The 25,103-nt window shown below is 29.5% G+C and overlaps 2 protein-coding genes across 3 annotated transcripts; one reads left to right on the top strand and one right to left on the bottom strand.

Moving 5' to 3' along the window:
* Window positions 1-589: 589 nt before the first annotated feature.
* On the top strand, window positions 590-7,428 carry LOC106755136 (bystin). Of its 2 annotated transcripts, XM_014637769.2 has the most exons (12): window positions 590-1,084; window positions 1,820-1,946; window positions 2,083-2,134; window positions 2,309-2,636; window positions 3,268-3,347; window positions 4,018-4,065; window positions 4,249-4,395; window positions 5,187-5,259; window positions 5,342-5,417; window positions 5,979-6,067; window positions 7,082-7,118; window positions 7,198-7,428. In XM_014637769.2, the coding sequence occupies exons 1-10, from the start codon at window positions 776-778 to the stop codon at window positions 6,056-6,058; spliced, it is 1,320 nt and encodes a 439-aa protein (XP_014493255.1). In that variant the 5' UTR covers window positions 590-775; the 3' UTR covers window positions 6,059-6,067; window positions 7,082-7,118; window positions 7,198-7,428. The 2 variants fall into 2 exon arrangements, with proteins under 2 accessions (XP_014493255.1, XP_014493045.1); XM_014637559.2 differs by lacking the exon at window positions 7,082-7,118.
* Window positions 7,429-16,500: 9,072 nt separating this feature from the next.
* On the bottom strand, window positions 16,501-17,152 carry LOC106769003 (heavy metal-associated isoprenylated plant protein 45). The gene is made up of 3 exons (XM_014654440.2): window positions 17,105-17,152; window positions 16,921-16,996; window positions 16,501-16,840 (listed from the first exon to the last, which is right to left on the bottom strand). Exons 1-3 carry the CDS (start codon window positions 17,150-17,152, stop codon window positions 16,518-16,520), a joined length of 447 nt encoding a protein of 148 aa, XP_014509926.1. The 3' UTR covers window positions 16,501-16,517.
* Window positions 17,153-25,103: the final 7,951 nt, after the last annotated feature.

The raw sequence follows: 25,103 nt of genomic DNA, 5'->3' as shown, positions 1-25,103 counted from the left end.
TTGAAGTTTATTTTTTATCTACTTTAGGTTATTTTCATTGAATTTTTTAATATAAAATATTTGTTATTTGAAAAAAAACTTAATATGTTTACATTATATTTATAATTTAAAATGCAATATTTAGTTTATATGATAACATTATATTTTTTTATAAAAGCAATTATATAGTAAAATAAAATGAAGCACATATAACATTAATTTTATAGATATCATTATTAAAATTATAAATTTAACATCCCTATATATATATATATATATATATATATATATATATATATATATATAAAATGTATGTAACACATTTCATAGTAGTCTCTTTCTCCTTTTCTGTATAGTTTATTCTTTTATTATGTTTAAAATCAGACTTTATCTTAATATTTTCTTTTAACGAGGTTCATATTTACAAATAACCATTTATTAATTTGCGAATATAAGTTACATATTACTATTTTAAATATGATATACAATAAAACTATATTTCTACATTAAATATTAAAATATATTGTAATTATAATATCAATATATTGATTATAAATTATAATAAAATAAAAACATATCTTTCCCAAATGCCCAAAATATTTATAATTAGGGTTTACAAATTCTTCAGCGAGGATAGAAAAGAAAACCCTCTTCTCTTAAACCTTTCACATCCGGCAAACCCTCTTCTCTTAAACCTCTGCAAAAAAGATTATCTGTGAGAGGCAGCAGAATAAGCTGCTACTCCGTGAACTTCCTTATCCAATTTTTGTTCTTCTTTCAGTAATCGCAGCAAAGAATGGCGAAGAGGAAGGAGCGGATTCAGAACCCGGAACCGTTTGATCCGTATGGCGCCGACCATGCGAAGACGAAGAAGCCTTCGAAAGCGCCGAAGCAGTACCAGCAGGAAGAGAAACTAATTTCTTCCAAAATCAGCTCGAAGATCATGAAGGAGGCTCTGCTGCAGCAAAAGGAGGAAGATGAGGCGGCGAATGACAACGCCGCCACTTTCTTCGAAGAGATTCCCAAGGCGGAGGAAGCAGACGGAGACGATATCGATGAATTTGCCGGCTTCTCTGAAACGCAGAGCCAATTCGCCGGATATGAAGTGAGTTGACTCTCTCACCTTTACTCTCTCCTTCATGACTTTTTGTTTCATTGAACTGCCAAAAAACTATGAACGCTCTTTCCTTTTTTTAATCCCTGGTTAACCATTGGCTTTGCCAAATGACTTTCACTTTATATTTTTTCAGGCACTATAGGTCGTGTCCTGAATAACACTATACTTATTTCAGTCCCATTGGAACAAACTTTTCCTTATGGATATCCCATAGAGAAAACCATGAAACAAAAATGGAATTTACTTCACTATTTAATTCTAGTTGTCTATGAATTACTTTATAGAAGCTCATTGTAACTTATTAAATAAGCTCATTTTTGTCTTTTTATTTTCTTCACTTATCCGAACATTGGAGATTATGGAAGATTTTTCAAGTAGGGTAATATGGGATTTATTTTTTTGGTTCTTCATATATGTGAACACGGTACCTTTAGAGTCTGTTTGTAAATCTGATTTTTATAGAAGAAAAGAAATAAGGTGACAATTTGTAACTGTGTAATTGAAGAGGAGGTTCAGAAATGTTTGGCTGGACTAAATGTATGAATTAGGGTTTAGAATTAGGCTTAGATTTTGAGACGTAGAGAGTAAAAGCTATTAGCAATTTTTGTTTTCTATTAGTGAACAGTTTTGGATCGAGTAAATTTTTTTCATTTCAATTATTTTCCCTCATTATTGTGATGTGGGTGATTTTTTGTTAATATGTGATCATTTTTTGAAATTCAGGAGGAAATTAATGAGGAGGATGAGAAACTAATGGAAGCATTTTTATCAAAAGATGCTGGTCAGCAGAAAACACTAGCAGACCTCATTGTCCAAAGAATAAAAGAAAAGGATTCTTCTGTTGCTTCAGGCAATACTTGACTGCGTTTTATTTTGCTTATGCTTTCTTTCATTTTGGTTTTGGTGTTGAGTGTTTTTAGCATGTTTTCTCTGTCTGCTTGGAGGTATTATTCTCACACTTGAACATGTAATGTTTTTGTCTGCAGAAATGCGACCTGTTCCAAAATTGGATAAATCCATAATTGACATATACAAGGGGTATGTATAGCTTCCTATTCAGTTCTATTATCAATATGTAAATTGGATTAATAATTTCTTCTCTGTTAAATTGGATTAATAATTTCTTCTGTGTCAGGTTATTTAGCTGGTTAAATGTAGTTTCTAGCTCTTGTCCTCAACTTAACTGCTGTTTGCCTTCTTCCGTATTGGTAGGGTTGGGACCCATCTCAGCAAATATACAATAGGCAAAATACCCAAGGCATTTAAACACATCCCCTCTATGCAACTTTGGGAGGAGGTCCTGTATATAACTGAACCTGAGAATTGGTCTCCAAATGCTCTTTACCAAGCCACTAGGATTTTTGCTTCTAATTTTGGTGCAAAAAAGGCAGAACGTTTCTACAAGCTTGTGTTGCTTCCAAGAGTGAGAGAAGATATACGGAAGAATAAACGGTTGCATTTTGCCTTATACCAAACCCTGAAAAAGGCATTGTACAAACCTGCTGCATTCTTTAAGGGAATACTGTTTCCCCTATGTGAGGTATTTGCTAGTGTCTATGCTGGTTTTGATATTTCAAATTAATCATTGGTGGATATTTTCTCAAGTTGTATTTGTGGATTTCTGTTAATTCTTAAACTATTATACATACTTTTTCATCGAATTACATATTACATATCCTTTGATGACGTGACCAGCATTTGAAGTTCTTTGTCATAATTACTGGAAGAAAGAGGGGGAAATTAACCATGAATTCTGTGTGGAAAATAGAAAATACAGAATAGCATGATTATGGTGTATTGTGAATGATATATAAGTTCTATCACGGTAAGCATGAATATATAAGCGCTTCTTTGGTTGTGAGGAAAGCAGAATCCTTATATTATAGTTTGGACATATGTTGAGAATTTGCTCATTTCCATTTGTGTTGTTGTAAAGTTATATAAAAATTAGTGAAAGTATTAGGTCTGGTCTTTGTAAGTAAATTCATTCACCTTCTCTCAAATTAAATGATTTCTTTTTATTTATTTATTTATGCTTTCTCTGGTGATTTTAATAATTTGAATTTATTCACTGAAATGAAATAAAATCTTTTTAATTCCAGTTTACCCCAACCGTGTATAGTCTCAACAAAAGTTTTGTTGCAATGTTTGACAATTTTCTTCATGTACAGTCACGCACATGCACTCTCAGGGAAGCAGTCATTGTTGGAAGCATTATAGAAAAGGTTTCTATTCCTCCACTTCATTCAAGGTATGTTAACTTTGTCTAATTGAAACTTGGGTGTATAATTATTATTCGAAGTTCACTGAGATCTGTACCATAGTGGTTGAGAGTCACTTTCTTGGACAATAGTTTATGGGACACAACCTTTAGTATTTTGAAGAGATGATGCAGGGATGGATTTCTCTTGCTGTGTAAAGATTTTAGCATTTCTCCTTGTTATTATTATCCAATAAAATAGCTTAGGTGTTTACTTGGTTTTCCAGGCCTTTCTCTCTTAAGCACTACTAGTATAACAGAAGGATTTTAAACATATCTCCTTGGTACCATTACCTGATAAAAACTATAGTGTTTTTGTTGACTGGTGGCACAATCTAGGATTTAAAACCATGGTTCATGTTAAAGATTTATGAGATTTAAAGAATTTTAGAGAAACTGGAAAATTGTGTTATTTATATTCTGAATCTCTAATCTAAGAAATCAGGTTTGTATTGCAAGCTGTTACAGTTATGTTACAACTGTTACAGCTGTAGCTAACTCTGCTGAGCTGGCAGTCTACCTTAGTGTATGAGGCATTTTGACATAATGAAACTAATACATGCTGTATGTATGCTATCTCATGTTGAAACTGAAAGTATGAGTTTGAATTATTTGAGTCATGCAATGTCTGATGTATCCAAATACTTGGATGTATATGCAGTGTTGCTCTATTGAAGCTTTCTGGAATGGAGTATTGCGGCACGACAAGGTATTTAATACTGCATTATTTGTTTTTAATAAAGTATAATTATGAAAATACAGTTTATGAAATTTCTTATGAGTTGAATTTATATTTTACAGCAATAGTGAACCATTAGTCATTTTGATGAAACTTCCTTTAATTTGTTTCCCTTCAATGTTTAATACACACTTACCCTTACAATATTTGCAGCTATTTCATAAAGCTTCTTCTGGAGAAAAAATATGCTTTGCCATATCGTGTTGTTGATGCAGTTGTTGCTCATTTTATGAGATTTTTGAATGAAACCAGGATAATGCCTGTCATATGGCACCAGTCACTTCTTGCTTTTGTGCAGAGGTCAGTGATTAACCTTTTACTTTTATTTTTAATGCTGCTCTAATATGATTTTTAGAAAGTAGTTTTAGGGGTAACTCAAGCATACAAAACTGATTTGTAAGATGATATTTGTATTCATTTATATATTATAGATTGGTCATATTTCCGGTGAATGTGATATTTTCAACACACCTTCATATGTTAGGGACATAATAAATCGAGTGCAAGACTATAGGTTCAACAAACTTTTTTAGGATAGATTTTTGATATCATATTAGGAATTGAATTTAGGCTTAATTTAGGCTTAATTTGAGTGCAAGACTATTGATTTTTAGGATAACTTCTCCCTGCCCATGTTACATATTATCCGTTTCTTTTTTTTAGACAGAGAACCTTAAACTTAACTCAATCAAACAAAATTGATTTGTTAAATAATGATGGGTTATGTTTCTAGTCAACCTGAGATCAACCCTTTTTTTTTCACTTTTGCAAATACTTGGCCCACTCTAACTCCAAAACTTCTCATCTTTCTCTGAACTTTGGGCAAACACTGCAATGGTGTTCCCAGTGGTGGCTCTACATGTTTTCTGTTCAAATACTTAATACTTAATTTCTTACAAACACAAGAAATATCCGTTATCCTCCCTAAATCATCCAAGACAAACAAACTGTTAGAGCAGAGAAAGTGAATTCTGGTATAATTCCCATATCATCAATGAATAATACTTATAATTAGCGTAACATGAAATACAGTAATGGTTAATTTTCCTGACCCCTTTTTAATTTTAAGTTGATTTTGTATGATATTTCAGGTATAAGAATGAGTTGCAAAAGGAAGATAAGGATGGATTAAGGGATCTACTGGANAAGCAGAAGCATAAATTGGTGAGAGCATNAAATCTAATGGGTTGCTTCTCTTCTGTTTCAAATTGCTGGCTGCGATTGATTTTGTTTCCTCCTACTGCAGGTTACACCAGAAATCCATAGAGAGCTAGAACACAGCCGCAACCGAGGTGAAAAGGAGGAAGACCTTATGTCAATTTATATCCTTTACATTTTCCACCTTCTTACCCATACTTGTCTTTCTTATGGTTGATGCATGACATGGTATCTATAGTAACTCACGTATGATCTAGGAGGGCTTCATGATGAAGTCTGAGTTGCATGTTAGCTTCAGTGTATTGACGTGCCTAGAAACAAGAAATTCAGATAATATAACTAATTAATACGAAGAAGCTTTAAATGCAATTTTGCTATAATAAATTCAGGTCCCCCTGCTGAGTGTTAATATCTTAAATTTTTGTGTCAACTATTCAGCCCTGTAAACATTTAAGGCATTTAATTCTGCAGAAATTCAGGAGGAAATATGCTGATACTGTAGTAATTGACACGACATGACGGCCAAAATACCTAACTGACAGAAGATTGTGTCTGGTTTTTTTTATTTAAATTTCTGAACTACACTAATTTATGAGCAAGAAATTGTTGATTGGTTACAGCAACTGGCATTCACCTTGTAGCATGTCTAATTCTAACTTGGAACTAGATCAATTATGATTTTGATAAATATTGCTTTTGCATACTCTTTCTTTGACAACCAATACCCAGTCCAGTATTTGTGATAAACAAGACTATTGAAGAGGATAGATTTGACATTCCAGATGTACCAATGGAGGAGGATTAATTTATTGTGGTATGGTTCTGATCTTGCCATTAGATTTTATCTTTTTTTAGCAATATTTTCATGTATTTCCTGTTACACTTTCATTTATTTATGGATTACTTTGTTACCTTGTAAAGTTGACAGCGATGGACTGTTGGGTGATTGTTGAATAAATCTAAATGCCAAATTCAAATTGGTAGCATAGTTATCAAAGCTAGCTATAGTTCTGTAGCAATGTAGAGCCACCCTGAGTCTTCAGGTTTTCTCCGCTGAGTGTTTTCTGGTAGAAGCAATAGCAATAAAAATTGGTTCCATGGGGGGACTATAAAGCCCTTTTTTATCCCTAAGTGATAGTTATTCATCCAAAATTTTGGGGATTATTTCATAGTTTCTCCCTTTTTTGTTTTGTATAGTATACAACTCTTTTGGGCACGCTAAATGATACCTTGTTCTTGTGTATATGTTGCAAACCATCAGCTGACCCTGAGTTTCGACTTTCAATTATTAATGTCTTTTAAATTTAGGTAATTTTTTTATTATAATATATATGTGTGTGTGTATATTGTTAGAGATATGATTTATTATGTTAAATATATGGTTTGGTTGCATTAAATAAGGAATTATGCTATAGTTTGATAAAGAAATATCTTATGTATTATTTTCCATTATTAAATATTATTTTTATTTCTTATTGTTATATCTCTTCATTATAAATAAGAATAATCATGTGTGTTCCCCACAACACATAATTATGTTAGAAATCGAAGGAAGTTTGACTTTCACATTAAGTAGAAATATAGAAAGTTAAACAATATAAGGTTTTTGGGTTTAAGGTGATATGGTAATATCTTGCATGGTTGGTCTCATAGTTGTGTTTTCCCAATCAGCTGTGAATTCTGAACTGCTAATTCAACAGCAGCAGAGAAATATCTCCAGTCTATTGGAAGCTAAATGTCAACTTTGTCTTACACTTCCTATCGTATCTAAAGCTTGGAACACAAAAGTTTTAACTTATAATTTTTTAATTTTGATATTTTGTAATAGGTGGCCGTCACTTCAATATGTGCTGTGCTTGGTTTTGGTGCGCTATCATTTGTGTTTTGTAGCTTCTGGTATTGCATGTCTTTCGATCTTTATGTGCTAGCTTTTATATATTGCAGGGTTTTTCATAGCGCTTCACTTGAGTGAGAATTTTCAATAGACATGCCCTCATCAAGCTTCCCGAGGGTGCAGTTTTGGTGTCAGCATGAGATTTGTTGTATTTGTTTTGCTGCCATTTTTGTTTACTTTGTGACTTTTCGACATGCAATCTCATTTATTCTTTTTGTGATGTAATCTTATCGAAAATACAATTAAACTTGCTAGAATGTTTTATGGTGTTTCATGTGGCATATAGGGTTTGTTTTGTTCCGCAAATGATATTTTTTTAGTAGTAATCATGTTATGTAAAATACAGGCAAACATATATTTACTTAAATGGTTTGTTTTAAAATTTGCAAAATCCAAAATTGATGACCTCGAGTAGTTAATTGATCTGAAATCGAACTATTATAAGTTCTGTGCTAAACTATATTTTAGTTCAGTTTTTAAAAGTTGAACTATTATTAAAAGAACAATTTAGTAGTTCGCGTTAGAAATTGTTTCACTTTTAAGACTGCGTTTCGTTGTATTATTAATTTGCTTGCACTACGAGTTTAAAATGATAATATTTGATAGAACAAAAAACTAGAACCTAATAAGATATAGAGAATGAGGAATAAATAATCGAATTACTCTTATGTTCAAATGGGTGAACTTGACTATTGAAAATATACGCTTATGTGATGTAAGATTACATATTAAATGTCACCTATATATATATATATATATATATGAAACACAATCTTTTGTTTTCACATATTAAGATATGCTTTGCATAGATCATTTTTAGTTCAGCAGTGAAAAATCTTTTATAGTGTAAAGCAAAATCCTTCCGTATGTAATGTCTTTTACGGTGTAAAGCAAAGTCCATCGGTATGTAATAAGTATCAAAATTCATTTAAATTTATGTAAATTATATTATATTTAACAATTTTCTTAGTTAATGTAGAATGAATTTGGACGAGCATATAAGAAGGAAATATTTTTATTTTTTCTGTGATGAAGAGTGTTACCATTAACCTATCTGAAAATATTATATTGAAATGAGATTGTAAATTTACATTTTAACTCACAAAAGATCAACTAGTTGATAAGTTTACAAAAGCTCTTATTTCAGAAAGATTAAAACGGTTACAAACTTAGTGAAACATTGAATTTGTTGAAAAATATGATTAATAACATGTCTTTTTCTATATAATTCTAATGCATCATTTTTCACATTCATTAGACAAGAGTGTCTAAAGGCTATATAACCAGTGAACGATCTAACATCAATTTTCATTTTTCACATCTTGAAGTTCTCAAAGCAGGTGCCTATGGGATAAACTTTGAACACTACTCAATATTTTCAAACTCAACAAAAGACATAGGAATCATCAATGCCGATAAGAATCTCTAGTAACACAGAATCATGAAAAATAAGAAAAAAAGAGAATAGGAATTGAGAAAGAGGTAGAAGCATTAAAAGATCTTGTAAATTTAGGAGCTTCTAGAATCTTTTAGAGAAGATTCAAAAATGTTTGAAAATATTCTAGAAAATCTAAGAGTTGGACGACCCAATGTTAGAAAGTTCAATCAAAAGTTATAATTTCCTCCACTAATCACTTTCAAGTTCATGTGACAAATATAAATTCTCCCATATTGAAAGTACAAGTAAATGTTGTAACAACTTCACATGTTATTACAATTAATATGATATCTAAAGCATAGTTAACTTATGATTAGTTGATTAAATTAGTGCATTAGTGTATTCACGAATTATTAGACTTAAGTTTACGCCAATGTTTTTATTAGTTTTGCTATTACACTTAGAATGAAATATATATATATATATATATATATATATATATATATATATATATATATATATATATATATATATATATAAATACAAAAATTAAAAAAAGGTAGGCAACCTGCCGACACACCCTTTGGCTAAATGAATTAGAATTTTGAACCCACTCTTGCTTACGTCTATTAGATAAAATATAGTTATCATTTGTTCAAAGAAAAACTTATTTGACTAAGTATACTCATTTATATTTGTATAATGAAAAGCTTAAAATGATGCATGTGCACAACACTTTCCTTTGTCAAATAAAATATATTTTAAACAACACTACATAGAGGCAATGTCGATGCCAATGGTAAGGGAGGTTCCAAGAAGAAAGCAATGCATGAGTAGAACTCTGCCACTCGCAGGGTCATATGCTTCCAGCTCCTCAAACTTAAGACTCTCATCAACACACTGATAATATATTGTCAGCTTTGGGCCAAGTCCTCACGGATTTGCTTTTGATACCACTCCAAAAGATCTCTTATCAATGGAGGTATCTTATGTGTATATAAACCCATGTCCATTTCTTATTTTTTCTGATGTGGGACTTTGTTTGTACCCAACATCCTCCCCTCAAACGAAAGACCACCTTCCGCTTGCTATGGCCAAAACTTCACCCGATCATGGAGGAACGTACTCGACTGAGCCCGGTCACCAGATCTGAACCTGGCTTTGATACCATTTGTAGGGAGGGGTTCCACACTCACACATACACATAAGTCTCCACACTGATAAGATATTGTCCGCTTTGGGCCAAGCCCTCACGGATTTGCTTTTGGTACCACTCCAAAAGGTCTCTTATCAATGGAGGTATCTTATGTGTATATAAACCCATGCTCATCTCTTATTTTTTCTGATGTGGGACTTTGTTTGTACCCAACAACACTAAACTCAAATTTTATCCCTAATTAACTAACCCCAAACAAATCTGACAAATAAAACAAGATGATTTGATGAACACAGAGTATGACAACTTCGACATCATTTTGGACGAGTTTGACAAGTTACACAACCAAGGTACGTAGTTGTACTAGTTCATTTATTTTGTTCTAGTCCTTGCTGTTGTAATATTAATTCCTACACTGGACATATGGTTTAACCTTTTACCGATTGGTATGGTTGGATGGAATTTTGGCAATTGAGAGGCCTAGACAGTAGGTTGCAGATGTAGAGTCACTATTAGATTTGAAGCTCATTTAGTTAGGATTTGTTAGGACTTTGGCAAACGAGGGTGTCACCCCTTCACCATTTGTTTCCTCTTTTCTCATATGCTATGGTAGACGCAAAAATATGAACATTTCACTTTCTATACTAATTCTATATTTAAATGGTATAAAAAGTGATACTTTCTATATTAGTTCTGAAATCGGTGTAAAAGGTCAATATTTTCTATATCTTTTGTTTCTAATATCGATTCTAGAATAGATGTAAAAAAATCCTTTTTAACCAATATATAAAGCTTTTTTTTTTATTATTATTGACATCCTAAATTTTCAAGAACCTACTCTAGAAACGAATTGTTGGATAAAACACTTACCACTAGACCAAAAGTTATATTTGATAGTTAGGGTAAGATTCCTAACAACTAAAACTCCACAATTTTACTGTCAGTTGCCCCTCTAGCTTAGTCCATGGCAATTGATTCTAGCTACAAAAATGATTGGATTTGAAGAATAAAGTCAAGCCTCAAGAGAAGTTGTTTTGATGATGATGCTTGAAGATTTGGATGCTGAAGATGTTAAGACAAAATCATCTATACATCTAAACACTCTTATGTTTTGAAGTTTAATAAAATAACATTAAACGAAATAAGAATCTGAAAATGCCACAACTAGTAATATAGGATAGGAAGAATAGGGCTAAATGATATCCTAGAGCTTGGTATGAATGTTTGAGCTTTATCATCATCCAAAACAATTTTACAAGAGGAAAGGTAGACAACACGTTGTTTTACAAACATTTCAACTCGACTTCATTATTGTTCAAATTTATGTTGATGATATTATTTTTGGTGCTACTCACAAAGATCTTTACAAGAAACTTTCTAAGATGATGCAGGATGAATTTGAAATGGGCATGATGGGTGAACTAAAGGTTTTCCTAGGATTGCAAATCAAGCAAGAAGCAGACACTATTTGCATTCACTAGGCAAAGTATGTTAAAGAGCTGCTTAAAAAGTTCAAGTTAGAAGAAGTAAAGGAGATGAAGACTCAAATGCATCCAACAACTAGCTTGGGGCTAAACGAGGGCTCTACAAAATTTGAAAACATCATTTATCGAAAAATGGTAGGTTCACTTCTTTATCTTACGTCAAGGCTTGACATTATGTTTAATGTATGCCTGTGTGCTAGATTTCAATCAGATCCAAGAGAAACTCACTTAACTATTGTTAAAAGCATCTTTCGCTATCTCATTGGAACATCTTATCTTGGTCTTTGTTTTAAAGGAAGGAAATCATATAGATTGCTAGGATATTGTGATGCACATTACATTGGAGATCGAGTTGGAAGAAAAAGTTCAAGTGGAGGATGTCACTTCATAGGAGGAAACCTCGTCTCTTAGACTAACAAGAAGCAAGGAATAATAGCTCTTTCCACAACAGAAGCAAAATACATATCAACAACCAATTGTTGCTCTAAACTCCTTTGGATTAAGAATCAATTTACAGACTCTGGCATGTACGAGAATAAAATTCCTATCTTTTGTGATAATAATGCTGCTATTTGTTTATGTAAAAATCCATTCTGCATTCGAGAGCTAAACATATTGAAATATAACACCACTTCATTCATGATTATGTCCAAAAGGAATTCATTGATTTATAATATAGAAAAGCTAAAAATCAGCTTGCTAATATTTTTACAAAAACCTTTAGTTGAAGAAAGATTTAAATATTTGAAAAATTATTTGGGGCATGAAACACGTTGAATGAATGTTATACTTCAATGCATTTAGTGAAAAACATCAAAAGACATATTGTCTAGAGATGTCATATTGAACTGTATGGTCAAAAGACACATCGTCTAAAGACACCTCATATTTACATGCATAATTGTGTTTAGTTCTGAGCACAACTAGACGATCCTTTTGAGGATCATCTCGGTTGAAAAAAGGTCTCTAATCTCTGTCACCTTATCCAAACATACAAAATTCATTAATTGCGATTTGATGACAATTATGACTTTTCAATCATTGTTTTCTAATAACCATTATTACACTCAATAATAACCGCCCTTTTCCCTCTATAAAATCAAAGCTCGTGCATCAAATCTTTCATATCCATTTTCTAAAACTCTTAGATTGTCTAGAATTTCTCAAGTCTAACAATCTTCTTCTCTCTCACATTTAAAGCATTCTTTCTCAGAAACCCTATATTTCCCAACACTCTGAGAAGAACCTTGTAACCATCCATTTTAATGTCTATCAAACCACCAAACAACATCTTTATAGATGATGCTTTCATCGTAAGAAAGACCACCTATATTGACCGCATCAAACACAAGGCACCAAAACACTCTCTCGAGCACTAGATCCACGTTAATGTTTCTTCTTGCCAAAGGAACATGATGATGAAGAAAATGGTGTATGAAGGAATTGTTGAACGCTAGACTTGCTCACCATCATATGGAAAATTATTTAAAAGGAGCAAGGGACTACGGCACATAAATTCTTTCCATCACCTTTCTTTGTGAGTCATCTCCTTCCCCTAATCCACCTTTGACCTCTTCCTCCTTTACCTTTTCTTCTCCTCATCACACCCTTAACCCCCCTTTCGAAGCCTTCCCTTTCCCCAACCTACCCTAAACCCTTTCTATCTCAACCTCCAATTTCACCCAACCAACCCTTTCCTCAAAGCCCCCCTTTTCTCTAATCCCTTTTTCCCTAGCCACCACCTTCGATCTTTCTTCATTTGTGCTTTCTCTCCCCTTGTTTTTTGATGTTTATCAAACAAGGGGAGAAAAATGCTAAGCCATATAGATATTACATTCAGGGGAAGAAATGTAATAATAGATTATTGCATTGAAATTACTTGTATGTTTAAAAGATTGAAATACAAAATACATATTATGTGTCAATTGTCTACTTTGATATATGCTTAAGATATGATATTTGTGCTCTGATAAATGTATGAATATCTATTTTGAATATCTACATTTATTTTAACTTTGATACATATAAGTGTTTATACATGCTCTGATAATTTTTTATTCATACTTTGATACACACAGCAAACTCTAATACATATGTTGTACTCAAATGATTTACGACTTAAGGAATTCGTATTTTGTCTTAATCTTGAACAAAATAATAATCGTTTAATGCTACAAATCACATAAGCTTTGATACTTGAAGAAGATAATCTAATAATACATTTATTTGCTTTGATATACAATTCACTCTGATACTTCTTCGATCTAATATGCATCGCGCTTTGATATAATTGTCTAATATTTATGCTTTACGCTATGATATAAATCGTGACATATATATGTCTTGAAGATAGTAAAAAGGAAAATTGTTATTCTTGAAAAAATCATATTTGCTCTAATATCTTTTACAAATTATTTTTGGTACTCTGATACATGGTTTTGAAAAATCATTTCAAGACTATTTCATTTAACATAGTATTTGTTAAGGATAAAAAAGGTGTGATTGTTAAGACAAAATATCTAGAGAATAGACCGTCTAAGCAACTCAAGTTAATGCATTAAATGAAATATTGTTGTGTATGAAAAGCTGTTTAAAAGAAATAACATCTAAGAAAGAAATATTTTGTAATTCAAGGTTATGAACAATTTTTTCTAGACTAAATTGTCTAATGAACTAAAAACAAAAACAACGTCTAAGAAAAGAAAGTATTTTTCTTTGAAATCATCTAATAGACTATATGAGCTAGCGTCTTATGAAATAGAAATTCTATCTCTTGTATAACACTGAAGCTAAAAGAAATATATATATATATATATATATATATATATATTTTATATATACAAGTTTTGTCTCAAACAAAGCATCTTATAAAATACATCGTCTAATGAATGACCGGTAAATGCTATAGCCTTTAAAGAAGCATCTAATGTTTATACCGTCTGATGATTATATATGTTGTATGTTTTATCAAACGATGCATTTACAAATGACATGACAAATGATAAGATGTCTTGAACATGCAATACAATCTAACTTTTATCAATGTTCAAAACATTTAATGCATGTGCGATAAAGTACTTCAAAATTTGTATATTTTGTTCTTGATATCTGTGCAGATCACTAAAGCAAAAAAATATGATCAGAATCGCTACACTTAAGAAAAAGACATTGTGAGAGAAGAATAACATTCTTGGAATGTTTCCCTTGAAGCTTTCTACTCTACCACATCGTATAAGCTTAGGTTTCTTAAGGCTATTATAAAGCTTTGACCCCTACAAAGTAAGTCTCACTTCCCACCTAAAGGCTACCTACTCTGTTGAAGTCAACTTCCTTGTCTAACGGTCATATTTCATGAAAAGCTATATATAGACGAAAACTTGAAGAAAAGACAAGAATGATAACATGAGAAAAATAATATAAGAAGAATAAAATAGTGAACTCAAGCTCGTTGTGCTCATATATCTTCTGAAGAAATATTTCTTTAGAGAGTAAATCTTAGCAAATCACATAACTCTTTGTATTGCATATATTCTCTCTTTTTGAGAGTTGTCGTTTGTACCTTTGTTCTTAAACACTATTTGTATTATAAATTCTAAATATAATTAAAACACTTGTCTAGACGTGTTATGTAGGGTTAAGACCAGAAATGGTTAGAATACTTGAGACCAAAAGTAGGTAGAATACTTGTTGAAAAACCAAGAGTGATTAAATTCGGACTAGTCGTTGACTAGGTGGACCAAAAGTGGTAAGAATACTTGTTGCTAACATGGAGAGGCGAAACTCGTGTAATATTTGAAAAAAGATTAGTAGAACCCCTTAAGAATTTTTAAGGATTGAATATAGCTCATATTGAGCAACAAGTTTAAAATATGTGATGTATTACTTTGCTTTTAAAATGTTTACCATTTACTCTTCTTATAAAAATCAAGGTTTAAACCTTTTTTTGGTCCCTAAGTTATGAACGGATGTTCAGTTTAGTTTCCGCTTTTAAAAATGTAAACTTTTGATTCCTAAGTTATAAAAAATGTATCAAAAGAGTCCTTTTTTGATGTTCATGGTCAAAGTACAAAGAGCAATCTAAAGTGCTGTTATTATTAATAAACAAATCAGACCAATCTAAAGATGTAGTAGTTGTTAAGAAACAACCAAAAACAGTATTTCAAGTCAAAAAAGGACTCATTTGATACATTTTTTATAATTTAGGGATCAAAGATTTACATTTTTTAAAACCAAGACTAAACTGAACATCCACTTATAACTTAGGGATAAAAAAAGGTTTAAATAAAAAATCAATGTCTAAACATCGTACCAATTATATATTTCCTTTACAAACCATTAGACACTGTTTGTGAAAGGTTTTCGAAAATATTATTCACCTCTTCTTTTATATTTTCCATTGTTTTCATATTTTATTTTATATAATTTCATATTCTAAATTTTATATATTTGACGAGACAATTTAAATTTTGTAAATAGATAAAGTATTTCGATTGTCATCAAATTTTAAAAACTATTTAAATATCAAATAATCGGTAAAAACTATTTAAATATCAATATTAATATTTTTTTATCTGATTTTGATTTATGTTCTTTTATAGTCAATGTTTTTAAATATTTTTTTATTTATTTTATAATTAATTTGTTTTTACTTAATTCACATTAAAGAAATATCTTTACTTTGCATACTAAACTTTATTTATTGTAAAAAGAAAATAGAAATAATGAAGCTTTGTCACTGGTTATGTCAAAATCAAATTGGTTGATTGAATATAATGCCAAACATCCAAACTCCAAATTACAAAAGATCAAAATGTGAATCTGATAATGTGAAAAGTTTTAAATTCTTATTCGTTTTAAATAAAAATTAAAATTCTTTAATTTTAAATAACCTAAAATTACTCTAATAAAATTATAAAATTTTAATTTCTTCAAAATTCTTTATCCAAACAACATATTTTATGATAAAATATTTCAATTTATATAAAAAATAATTATTGTCTTAATCATGTCGTATCCAAACATTACGGCTGCTGTCAAATTCATTCACTATTAAATCAAAAGATTAATGAAAAAAAAACCTTAGATTTCTCTGGCTACCATAGCAACCCTCTTTTTTATTCTTTATTTCCTTTGATCATCAAACTCAGACAACTTTATTAGTTCTGATTATATTCAGTTATGGAAAAATTTTCTTTAATAACTCTTTTTTGACAACGTATACGTGACAGTTTATAATTGGTCAATTTCAAATATTTTTTTAGAATAAATTCAAACAAACAACGTGTTTTGTTGTAAAAAAATTGTTAAAAAAAATTATTAAAATATCATTACTCTCATGTTATACATAATGATTCACATGATAGCACAGGGTGCATGAACATTGTCATCACTGAAGAGAAAGACTGTGTCATCCTGAACAGTGGAATATGCTTGATCAGGAAAGTAGCCATAAACACTCTCATTGTAACCATGTCTGTAATAGTTATAGGTAGAAGAAAAAGTTGACTCATCCAAGTATTGAGAGGCATAAGGATAGTATTCACTGTCATAAGGGAATGGCCAATATTCTGCTTTTCTTCCTGTTCTTCTTACAATCCTTAAAACCTTCCCTTTCTCCACATACCCTCTTACTGTCACCTTCTGCTCATCCATGTTTATGTCCAAGCTATCAACTCCTGCATGCATGCCAACCCTACAATTTACTAACATTAACATAAAATCAAATAAATAAGTTTTTCAATGGTTCAGCTCTTGCCATTCAATTTCGAAATTGCCCTTCTGATTCTTCCTTCACATCCTTCGCAATCCATATGCACCTTAAGTTCAACTATCTGCAACAAAATAACCTCAAACTCACACTAAACCAAATACAACAATTCTTCTGTTTTAGGAGTATTCATGCAATATTGCACTGACAAAAAACCAAAAAGGGTACTTACTGACAAAACATTAGGAAGTTTCTTTTTCCGAGGTCTCCACCCAAACATGTTATACATGTTGTGAGGAGTAAGGTTGCTTCTCCATTTATATATAACAAGTTTTCACAGTGACATTGAAAATCCTACATCGATTAGAGATAAAACCAATTTATAATATATAAGTGAGGTGTAAACCCCACCTTACAAGTCGGTTTTGTGGGGGTTGAGTTAGGCTTAAACCCACCTTCTACTAAAAACTATAATATGTTCATAATAACTTTTTAGATAATAATACTTTTAACAACATTTTAACACAATCTAATTGGTCCATGGTAGTTTTTATAATTATTATTGATTGTCAAATATCATTATTCCAACTTTTTTTAACAATTTCTTTTATAATAAATTATGTGTCACTATTTTATTGGTCTGTATATTTAAAACAGATTAATAACAAAATATCACATAAGTTGTTGTAAAAAATTTGTCAAAAATATTATTAAAAAAACATTTTCTTTTTCAAGAAAGAAGGCATTTAGATAAGCACATGCAATTATATCATATGCTTCGTATTATTAACTGGAAGTAATTTTCCGTTCAAACTGAGAATTTATAAACGTATGATTCAATATTTTTTTTATCTTAAAATTATTATAAAAAAAGTTGTTTTAAAATTAAATCATAAAGCAATTTGTTTCTGAACATCACGAAAGTCGCGTAAAAAAATAATCTAAACAAATGACAGGCACAAGTTATATTTATAGTTTGGTATGAAAATTTATATTTATCATATGGAAATCATTCTGTTGGTTGGAAAGTATGTTTTACATTATTTTTATTAAAGTTCATAGATTAAATAATTTATAATTTAGTTTAGAAATTAAATACAATTTTTTATAATAGTTTAGAAATGAAAACTTATTTAATTTTAAAATTTAAATCAATATTATCTAATTAATATATAATTTTTAACACACACCTCTCACATCAAAATATATATATATATATATATATATATATATATATATATATATATATATATATATATCTTGGAGATGAACTTATAAATAAAACAAATCTCACTTGTTAAGGTACCATATTAAAAAATAAATTTAAATTTAACTTATTTTCACTAAAACAGACTTAAGATAAGGATATATTGTTGAAAATTAAAGTATAAGTTTAAATTTCACATTAGATAAAAATGAGAAAGTAGAACAGATGAAAAACTAATTAATCTATTGCATTAAGGTTTTAGATACAGAGTGATGTCAATCTCTTATATGGTTAGACTTATATCTTAATAGTGTCTGTATCTCTCTATTAAACATCTTTCTCAATAGAGTCAACATATATCTCATTTTATAAATTTTTTTCATAATGAATTTGAGATTTTCAACTATTATTAATGAAGAAGACATTAAGATTTAGGAATGTCATGAAGAGGAATATAATTGAACTGATAAGTGGAGGAATCTATGCTTATTTTTATTCGGTAGAAATGTGTTTCTATTGGATACAAATCACCTGTCCTTTTTTTCGTGTCTTAAAATATACTGCTTCATTCAAAAATCCTAAATATTTCTTTTTAGATATTTTTTTTTCAAAGAATAGTATTTGTGTTAGATAAAGCAAAGAAAGTACAATTTTTGTTGGGTATCTATCTTATTTGCAATATGATCAGTGACACTCAATGGCCTAACACACTATTCTATATCGGTGGTAGTAAATATTTTACATTGATTCCTTAATATATATATATTGAAAATTGCTAAAGGATTTAATACATTAAATATACACTTTTGTTACTTGTTTACTCAAATATAGAATACATCTACATTTTACACCGATTAATATCAAACATACTGAGTATGTTTTCTTCTAATATAAAAATGAACGTTCTAAGTAATCTATAATTAATATAAAAATGAACATTCTAAGTAATTATCTATGATCGATCGTAATAGATATAGAATAATTTTTTAATGTATGATTTAAATTTGTTTTTGGAGGACTTCCAACCTGTAAAATAAAAAGTTAGACCTAGGTACAAGATATGGTTTAACTTTTGAAACAATCATAAACAAACGAACATAAATATATACTATAGTTCTATATTATTGTATATACTTTGAAAATAATTTAAATTGTCTAATACCAATTTAAGTAAACAATTTCTAAAAATATTATAGGCTCATCTGATCCTAACTTCTAAAAATTTGATGAGTTAGTATTTCTCTATATACCTAAAACATAAAATGAATTAGGAGTATAATGTAAAAGTACGTGTTAAAGTAACAAAAAAAATTTCTCAAGACAATGATACTTTGATACCAGAAAATTTTTTATTCTTTATTACTTATCTTTTTCTTTTTTTAAAAAATATATAAAAATTTATTTTTGTTAAAACTATTTTTCACTTATAAAAGATTATCTAATGGTAATTATCCCGTCAAATAATCTTTTTCCTTTTTCTTATCAAGTAGAACTAATAATTTTGGAAGAGTCAAAAATAATATGATCGAAGTTTATATATTTAATTATCGTCACTACAACAAAAAAAATAAAATTAAATCATTAACATCATGCTTGATAACTAGTAAATTTTTTTTTTTTTTGTGTTTTTCATCTTCATATCATATGTATCTTTCCTTTTATCATTTTTTTAAAATAAATATATTATTTTATTCTTCATGAGTATACATATTTAAAAAAATTCAAAATTAAAAAATAAACTATTATANTCTAATTAAATATTGAGTGATGTAATTACTAAAAAGAAAATATATGATAATTAAGTCAAACTTAAAAATGAATTATGAAAAAACACATAATAGTTAGCTTTTTTTTTTCTTTTATATTCATAAAAAAATACTATATAAAAGATTATGCAAAAAAATACAAAACAAATATTTTAGTATCAAATGGAAAAAAAAAATATCTTTTTTCTTTCTTCATAATGCAACCGAACATAAGAAAACGAGAATAGAAATAAAAAGTTTGTGTTAACTTTTTTTTTTTTAAAAAAAAAAAAACATGTAAAAAGGTGGAAGATGAAAAAAACTATAAGTAAATTTAGAGAAAGAAAAAAAAATCTTAATAAAATGTTTACTCTTAATTATATTTAATTTTATGTTTTACTATTTATCAATGTTAAGTCTACCTAATTTAAATCTCGTAAATTCTCATATATAAAACTTTAAAAGTTTGGTTTGAAGGGACTCCAACAAAATCCGACTGCAAGTGGAAAGAATTTGAAATGTTGTCTACCCGAATAATGAGTCATATCCAACACAGTAATATACATAGTTATTACTCTAAAATTGAATATCAGAGTTTTATATAATAATTCAATTAATTAATTATCATATACAGAAAATATAAATTACTTACGCATCTAATTAATAGTGAATTGTTGTATATAATTAAAATGGTAAAATGGTAGTGTAATTAAAGATCAATTATTAGAAAATGTGATTAATATATTTAAATAAGTCTAATTTTTCGTTTTCCCAAAACTTGGTATCATCTTAGCATTGATTTCCAAGTACATAAAATGAAAATGGATATATTCTAAATTAAGATGAGATTTGATTTTTAGAAATTAGTCGAGAAAAGTAAAATATAATACATTCTAAAGTACCCAGTGAACAATTCAATTAATACCATATTAATTATAATATTAAACCATAAATGGGCAAAAAAAATTCATTAATGAATTATAACTTCAATATAACATTACAATCTCGTAATCCCTGACACTACACTACAAATACTTTAAATGATAAAGAATATGAATTTCTCATAAAAACTCGACAAAATCTCTTTTCTTTGATAGTATAAACCAAATTTCTACACTACAAATTTCTATTCTGTCTTTGTTGACGTCAGTGGCAGGTTGCTGGTGGCTGCTGTCACTTGCGACCCCCTAAAAGTATCTTTTTCAACCTATGTCTTTATATTTCAATGGGTGATCCGAGTTTCTGTCTCACCAGTGCCGCTGTCTGCCATCGTCTGTTGTTGTCTTCCGTCCACCGTCGCTGTCGGGCATCGTTGTCGGTCATCCGTCGTCGCTGACCGCCATCACCGTCTCTGACCACCGTCTCCGGCCACCGTCGCCGACCACTGTCACCAACCAATGTTGTCGGTCGTCGTCTCCGCCACTTGCACCACCGATGCACCAACACCTAGTCCTACCTCTATTACTTTCGCTATCTTCTTTTCTATTCTCAAAAGTCTCCAAGGACAGTCATTGGTTAACACCAAGGAATTTCAACAAAAAAATTATGGGTTGAAACAATTTCACCAACCCTTTGTCAAATATGTCAGATTTGTTTTTGGATGCTTTAATGAATAAGAGCTCATTATGATCTTCCACTTTCACGGTGGTTCATCGGTGCGCTGTCATCTCCGTCGTTCACCGTGAGGGGAGTATGTTTCCAACCATTGCAGGCCCCACCAGTCAGAGATGGCAGTCCCTGCAGTTTTGTCGCTTTCAGCCACTACAGGCCCCATCACCCCATCAGTCAGTGATGGCAGTTCCTGTAGTTTTTTTGCTTTCAGCCATTGCAGACTCCACTAACCAAAGATAGCGGTCACTGTAGTTTTGTTGCTTTCAGCCACTACATACTCCACTAGTCAAAGATGACAGTCCCTGTAGTTTTGTCGCTTTCAGCCACTACAGGCCTCATCACCCCCATCAGTCAGTGATGGCAGTCCCTGCAGTTTTTTTGCTTTCAGCCACTGCAAGCCCCATCCTTACTTGATGGCAATCCAGTCCCTGGAGTTTGTCATTGTCCTCCTTTTTCAAAGCCATCCTACTTGAAGTTTCATGGTGCTATTTGAAGTTTCGCAATTGTCCACCACTGTTCATAAACTGCTGTAACATTCTTTAAACATTTTCACTTTTACTCATTACTCATAAGCATTGCATAGCATTCATAAGAGTCAGATGTTCGAAAGCAATTCCATGTTTGTTGGGAGACGACTTAGGGTTACTTTAGCCCTATCTACTTTCTTAAATACTACTAGGCAATACTGAAGTTGCCTTGAAAAGTAGTATGAATTTGTTTGCCGCAGACTCTTAAAGACAGATTATATATTTCAAATTGAGTTTATTTATTCCAAGCTTGGTTCATACAATCTATATGCTCCAGCTTGAGGGGGAGTGTTGGAATATTTACCCTATTTATCATCATTATATTGTGTCTGGGATTACCTTATTTATCATGATTATATTGTGTCTAGGATTACCTTATTTATCATTATTATATTATGTCAAGGATTACCTTATTTATCATGATTATATTGTATCTAAAGTTACCCTAATTATCATGTACTCTTGTATCAATTTATTTTTATAAATAGAAAATTATGAGAGGGATCAATCAAGCCCTCTAATATTATTTTATAGTTTAATTCTCAAGTATATCGTTGCCACCTCCTATTTCTCCTCCTCCTCTTCCTTCTTTTCTTCTTAATCTTTCTCCTCCTCCTTCTTTTCCTATTATTCTTCTTCATATTCTCCTATCTCCAATTAATTTATAACAATTATTTTGTTAAATTTAGTAAAAAAAATATAAAATTTCATGCATTTAGTTATTGACTAAATTTGTTAATAAAAATATTTTTTAATAATTAAAATTTTGAATTACTTAATAAATTTTACCAATAGATCTATTATTAATAGATAATTTTACTGGTAATTAAATCCTAAAACTCATTAACAAAATCTTACAGTAAATCTTATTTTACCGACAATTTTTTTTTTAATAATATCCATCAATAAATATTATTTCATCAATATTTTTTTATAATAAAATTTTGTTAATATTATAAACTTAGGACAAGAACAAGCCCTTAAACACGGAATACAATACCTGAAAGCTACAACAAAAAGTTATTAAATTCGTACTACACACTCTTAGTCTATTAGTAGTTTATTTTAGTGTTTAGTGTAAAGGTTAAGTTAATGCAGTTAAATACCTTTGAACATAATTACTTTAATTTTATCTAATATAGAAAGTATTATCCTTCATCAATTAAGACTAATGGTCGATTTTACAAAACACATTGAAAAATACTATACTTTTGACTTCTCACTTTATTCTACATGGATGATTAAATAATCAATATTAAAAGCTTTAATAAAATATTATTTTCAGTAATTGATGATTAATAAAATTGTATATGTACTAAGGAAGTATATGAATAAATATTGATTTGAAATCATGGTGCTAATTTCTTGAGAAACGTACAACTTCTACAAAGGAACTTATTCCATCCACATGGGTTGCAAATTCCATTTTTTCCCCTCCTTTTCATGATTTTGAAACATCATATATGCAAAAATCTCATAAAGAGGAATTTGACACCTTAGACTGTTGGGGAAAAGTTTGAGATCCTTTTCATTCATTCTCAACGATTTTTTCCCTTTTTAAGTGTGAAAATTGTTCATCCTCATAAAAAATTATTTTTTTTGTGTGTTTTTCATCTTTATATCATATGTATCTTTCCTTTTATCATTCTTTTAAATAAATATATTATTTTATTCTTCATGAGTATACATATTTAAAAAAATTCAAAATTAAAAAATAAACTATTATATTCTAATTAAATATTGAGTGATGTAATTACTAAAAAGAAAATATATGATAATTAAGTCAAACTTAAAAATGAATTATGAAAAAACACATAATAGTTAGTTTTTTTTTTCTTTTATATTCATAAAAAATTACTATATAAAAGATTAATTATGCAAAAAAAAAAATACAAAACAAATATTTTAGTATCAAATTGAAAAAAAAAATATATTTTCTTTTTCTTCATAATGCAACCGAACATAAGAAACGAGAATAGAAATAAAAAGTTTGTGTTAACTTTTTTTTTTTAAAAAAAAAAGACATGTAAAAATGTGGAAGATGAAAAAAACTATAAGTAAATTAAGAGGAAAAAATGTTTACTCTTAATTATATTTAATTTTATGTTTTACTATTAATCAATGTTAAGTCTACCTAATTTAAATCTCTATATAAAACTTTAAAAGTTTGGTTTGAAGGGACTCCAACAAAATCCGCATCTGGAAAAGAATTTGAAATGTTGTCTATCCGTATGATGAGTCATATCCATCACAGTAATATACATAGTTATTACTTTAAAATTAAACATCAATCAGAGTTTTATATAATAATTCAATTAATTTATGATCGTATACGGAAAATATAAATTACTTAGACATCTAATTAACAGTGAATTGTTGTATGTAATTAAAATGGTAAAATTGTAGTGTAATTAAAGATCAATTATTAGAAAATGTGATTAATATAATTCAATAAGTCTAATTTTTCGTTTTCTCAAAACTTGGTATCATCTTAGCATTGATTTCCAAGTAAATAACATGAAAGTGGATATATTCTAAACTAAGATGAGATTTGATTTTTAGAAATTAGTGGAGAAAAGTAAAATATAATACATTCTAAAGTACCCAGTGAACCATTCAATTAATACTATATTAATTATAATATTAAACCATAAATGGGAAACAAAAATTCATTTATGAATTATAACTTCAATATAATATTAAAATCTCCCTAACACTACACTACAAATAGTTAAACGATAAAGAATATGAATTTCTCATAAAAACTTGACAAAATCTCGTTTATTTGATAGTATAAACCAAATACATAATAGAGATATATTTGGTAAATAATTACATTCATAATTTAACAAAGTTAAATATGTTCACATTGACATAATTCTTACTTAAGGAGATGGATTTGGAAGTGATTGTCTTGTTCACTTCCGCTCGTTTGCGATTGAATATAACCCATGATTTGTGAGATATGTTACAAATCTGTGCATAGGTGATCGGATATGCAAGTAATATTTATTTACATTTCACTTGTAACAGAAGAATTTATTTATTACCATATCCATTTAAAAAATATTTGTGAATATTTTAAAATTCGTAAATATCTAGAAATATTCATAGACATTTTTTTAAAATATTTTATATTTT

This window comes from Vigna radiata, chromosome 1 (genome assembly GCF_000741045.1).
Source record: "Vigna radiata var. radiata cultivar VC1973A chromosome 1, Vradiata_ver6, whole genome shotgun sequence".
NCBI classification, from domain to species: Eukaryota; Viridiplantae; Streptophyta; class Magnoliopsida; order Fabales; family Fabaceae; genus Vigna; species Vigna radiata.
The sequence above is the reverse complement of the archived record's forward strand: the minus strand, read 5'-3'. Positions and strand labels throughout refer to the sequence as shown.